Source organism: Oryzias melastigma, linkage group LG22 (genome assembly GCF_002922805.2).
Source record: "Oryzias melastigma strain HK-1 linkage group LG22, ASM292280v2, whole genome shotgun sequence".
In the NCBI taxonomy this organism is placed as follows: domain Eukaryota; kingdom Metazoa; phylum Chordata; class Actinopteri; order Beloniformes; family Adrianichthyidae; genus Oryzias; species Oryzias melastigma.
The window spans coordinates 7,273,646-7,278,822 of NC_050533.1; the positions used below are offsets into that span (position 1 = coordinate 7,273,646).

The following is a 5,177-nucleotide window of genomic DNA, read 5'->3' on the forward strand; positions in this document are numbered from 1 at the left end:
ACCTGATTTTATTAACATGTAATCTTATTTACTGTGCTTTTAATTCATATATATTTTAAGTGATGTTATTGTGTTTTTTTTCTTATATATTTATTTTACTTGTACAGTGTCCTTGAGTGTTTTGAGGCGCTTTCAAATAAAATGCATTATTATTATTTTTATTATTATAAATTGAAGTACAAATCCAAATAGTTTTTAAAAATACACTGAATTTCTCATTTCTCAATGAAGACATTCGATCAACTTTTTCAGTATTACGGATGTAGCAGATTTTATTTTTCAAAGATGAGTAAAAACATTATAAATGTGTCAAAATATATAAATCCCAGTAATAAATGACTTGGTTTTACATTATTTACATTATTATTTACAGAGCTTTGAGAAAAGAAATTAAAGGGATAAAAAAGTGGGGAAAAACGTTTGAGAATGGAATTATTCAAGTTTAAAATTTGAGATTAGGAAATCCCTGAAATACTATCCATCCATCTATCGAGCCCGTAGAATCCCCGTCAGGGTCCCAGCTACTGTTAGACAATTTACCCTGGCTGGACAGGGCGGTATGAAATGCACGACTCTCAATAACATTTGAAACATCAGTGGTGTAAAATTTAAAGAGGTTCCATAACAGAATAATTAGCTGAAAGTACCTTCATATTGCAAAATATTTATACGTTTTGTATTTTTAGCAGCAAACACATAAAAGTTCATATGGCTACATGCATTATGTTGCCCTGTGGCATAAGATGATTTTTTAATATAAAATAAATATGTGATCACAGTAAGTTCTAATACTGAGCACAGCTCAAAAAATCCTTAGAAACATGAATTCATAACAATAAAAAATTGCAGACTGCAAAACCTTGTTTCCACTGAGCGGTCCGGTCCGGTACGGTAAGGAGTGGTACGGTGCGGTTCAGTTAATTCTGGCGAGTGTTTCTACTCAGTTAAGCCTCGCTTCTTCTAAGCAGTTTGTTTTCAGGGCACATGCTTACAAATGTTGGAAACGGTAGCTTAAAGGGTAACCAAACAGGGAACTTGGAGGCTGACTCCACCCACAGCCGAAATATGAAAATCCAGTCAGAGGGGTGGGGCTGGGGGCGTGGACTGTTATCTTTACTGGAGCTGCAGATCGTGATGTCAGACCTCTGAAATATACATGGTTTGACCAATTACAAAATTCAACTGTAATACCCAGATTCAACCTGTAGGGGCAGCGTACAGACGATTTTTGACTATATTTTCAAGAATTAAACAATTTTATTTTAGGTTATTAAATTTTTTTTCAAATGACCATCAGACAGCACCTTTACACCCCATTTATAGTCAAAAGCCAAAAAAAGTTGATTTAGGGTTTGGTTATCCTTTAAATGGTTTACAATATTAGCGCTTTCTAATGCCAATAAAGGGGTGGCTACAGCAGCTCCGCCCCAAACTTTCCACAACCAATGGGGGCCCTAATGCCTTGTTTCCACTGAGCGGCACAGACCAGACCAGTCCCATCTTGGCCGGTTTAGAATGGTCCAGGGATTTCAAGTGAGCGCTTCCATTGAGCGTTGGACCATCAAAGTGCATACGGGGCGCAGACGGACGATGTAAATATGGATCGACACGGTGTGACTACAGCTAAATGTTTCACAAAGCTCAGAGGTGTTTTTGATGAGTATGGATCAGTAATGGACATTCTTCGGCCGAAGAAGTCGGGTGAGATGCAGACAAAAACAGAGTTTGTGTGTGGATGTGTCTCCGATCCCCAACCCACACAGGGAATACTGGATGTAAAGAATTTAATATTCTTTGCAATATTTTTATTATTGGGGGGGTGAAGAGGAATACAGACGAAAAGAGGTCAACAGTTTCGGTTTGGATGTTGAGTTGGGAAAACCGCTTGCTTCTGTCGTAAAATGTTTTCCCCCGATCAATGGGTTACATTGTGTGACAGAAGCTCCGTCCTCACGGGTCCATTCTTTTTTTCTATGGACCTATGACCAACGGGGGACCAGAAATGGTACCAGTCGGTCCTGCTTAATGGGTCAATTTTGTAATGGAAACATTCAAAAGTCCAGACCGGCCCGGTCCAGTCCGGTCTGGACCGCTCCGTGGAAACGAGGCATAGGAGGTATGGGTTGGTACTGTTAATGGGTCCAATTTACAATGGAAACGCTACAAATATCTTACCGTACCGGACTGCTCAGTGCAAATGAGGCTCAAAAATACTTGTTTAAAGCTCAAAATTGGATGTCTCCTTTTGCAATAAATTACAGCATGCAACTGGTTTTTCTAGAAATAGCATGAGAACCTGTACAGAAATGTTTATCTACATTCCATTTTCATAAATAGACTTCCTTCACGATTGGTCGGGTTGCGCCTCGTTGGGCTCCTGTTGAACGCTCTGCAGTCTTTGGCTGTGATTTTTGCTCTCCACAGACATCTGGGTGTTGAGTGTGTTGGCACAACCATCTCCTTTCACGAACTTCTTCATGTGCGCCATGATGAACCTCCTGAACTTCCTTGTGGCAAAGTAATAAACCACAGGATCCAAAATGCAGTTGAGGCCCATTAGAACCAGGGTGATCTGATGGGCGTCGTTTAGAGTTTGGCGGGTGCCTTGGTCCCAGTCTACGTGGCCCCATCCTTCTGAGATCTTCAGTACCGCCAGAACCCAGGGGGCTTGGATTACATGGTGAGGCAGGAAACACAGAACAAACACACCCACCACTGCCAGCAGCATCTGCAAGGCTCGTTGTTTCACCCCTCTTGGCTTTTTCCTCGAGGACGACATGGTCCTGTTGGAATTTTTGTGAACTAATGTTTGGGATCGCAACGTTGATTGAGGAGCCTTTTGAGAGAGTAGGGCCAGAGCGATGAGGAGGTTACACACCACGACAAGGAAGAAAACAACGAAAAACAGCCCGATGATTAAAAAATGAGTGAAGGCGACCTTTCGCTTCTCTGTGTCCGTTTCCTCGTGGTAGCCCTCAAAACATCGCGTCAGGTTGTCTGAGCCAGTGTGCGTCCCCTCCGACGTCAGCTGCGGGATGGCCATGGACACCGTGCACAACCAGATCAGAACGCACACGATGATCCCGCGGCGCCTGCGATTCGAAGCCGCCACATTCAGCGGCCGCGTCACCGCCCAGTATCTGTTCAGACTGATGGCTCCCAGGAAGAGGATGGTGCCGTAGGTGTTAATAAAAAAGAACGAGCCCGTCAGCCGACACAGAAAGTCTTTGTAGATCCAGTGGCCTCCGCGGTAGTAGTAACCAATCCAAAAGGGAAGGGCGCACACGAAAAGTAGATCCGCGATGGTCAGGTTGGTCATGTAGATGCGGATCTCTCCCATGCCCTTTGCATCACGCAGGCATCGCAGGATGAACAGCACGTACACATTAGCGAAGAAGCCCACCACGAAGAAGATGCTGTAAGTGACGGAGAACAGCGTGTAGCGAAAGTCTGAGTCCAGGAATGAGGAAGTGTTGGCCGTAGGGGGTTCCGTCACAACTTGTTGAGTGGTTCCCAGCATTTCTGTAAGAAGGCAAAACAATTAGCACTAATTCTCTTTAGGAATTCAATCAATCAAGCTTTATTTATAAAGAAAAAGGGCTTTACAATTAATCCAATGCAATCTTATGTTACTTACTCCCAGTGACCCTAAACACAAAAATGACTGCAATCATAAAGTAGAGAAGAAAACCTCTAAGTTTTGTATTAGCTTCTTCAGGGAAGAGATGTACAAATGAACAGTTTGCGAGGAAGGAAATGTCTTTAAGCGTTTGGAAGGTAAAGCCAAATTACAGACTTGAACCACAAACGAGGAAACAACTGGTGAGAGAGCATTTGTTGCTGCTGCAAAACTGTGGGAGTGCCAACAACATTTCCATCCACTTTCAGAACCTGCTGAATCTGTCAGTCATGGGGTTGCTGGAGCCTATCCAGCTACTGTACTGTTGGGCAAAGGCAAGGGGTTATATTTAATATAATGCATGAGAGTTGGGCAACAAAACGGATGAAATTTTCCTCATACATCTTAGAATAAAAAACAGTACTACAACATTAAAAATGTAATTTTTACCTATACCTGTTTTTTGTTTCTTCATAATTTATATTTTCTTCCTGTGATCAAAACACTGTTGATATTTATTAGCTTCTTCCTTGATGTCTGAGTGTTTCTCAAAGCGTTTAAAGTACTAATTACATTATGGAATGAAAATAACTCATTATTTTTCAAGTTTCTAAAGCTGAGTTACAGAAAAAAACATCTATTTCTCAGAAAAATATAAAACTATATCCAAATTTGGTGTAATTTGTTTTTTTTAATATGAATTAATCATATCAAATATTCTTTGTTCAGTCACAAAATTTATGTTTTATGCAAATATGCATTGAACTACTCAAAAATTTTGTTTAATTTCATGAAAGCTATTTTTTGTCATAGCAGGAAGTAAATTAAAGTGTCAAAACACTAAAACATATATTATGGCTTCTTTTTCCTTTTGTCTGTGACCAAATATCCTCCTCCTCAAACCCTTTTGTGTGTGCCTTATATGTACTAGAATATGTTACACCAAAAAATGCTTAAGTAAAACATTTCAGCTTATAAAAACAGTAGAAAGAACTACTTAAATATGTGTATTTTCAAAATAAAATCCCGCCATGTTTGTTGGATGTTACCAAATTTTAGAATCATCACAGATAGAAGAAAATATTCAAATGTGCAAAAATACATAGATAAGAAAATATTCAAAATAGGCAAATTTGCAGCTGATATAAGGTAACAGCAGCAGCAACCACAACATAATAATTATTAGTTTTATTATTACACCTTATTTGGTGATCAGCAAATTGATAGGTGGTTAATTGTCTTATTTTATTGTATATGGAGATTAATACAACGAAAAAAACCTTAAATGCTTTATAGCTACACACTACCCTTCTAATGTAAGTCATGATTACTCATCTTAATTCAACAGCTGTGTTCATATCTGATATTATTCATTATTAAAAACAGGTTTTGGGAAATGACATAGAAAAAAACATCCCACCCAGCGTTTCAGAATATGGGCACTCAAATTTCCTGGACCTTTTAGATTACAGTTATAATGTTATTTTAAAAAAATTAAAAAATTTCTGCTTGAATTGAAATATTTTATCATGAAATATTACATAATTCGAAAGGCTCT

The 5,177-nt window shown here is 39.3% G+C and overlaps 1 protein-coding gene across 1 annotated transcript in view; it reads right to left on the reverse strand.

The window, feature by feature from the left end:
* Positions 1–747: 747 nt before the first annotated feature.
* ptafr (platelet-activating factor receptor) overlaps positions 748–5,177 on the reverse strand; it is a 6,574-nt gene continuing 2,144 nt past the window's right edge. The window contains exon 2 of the mRNA XM_024275294.2: positions 748–3,522. Within this exon, the coding sequence (XP_024131062.1) occupies positions 2,345–3,520 (1,176 nt within the window). The 5' untranslated portion in view covers positions 3,521–3,522 and the 3' untranslated portion in view covers positions 748–2,344. The remainder of the gene's footprint in view (positions 3,523–5,177) is intronic.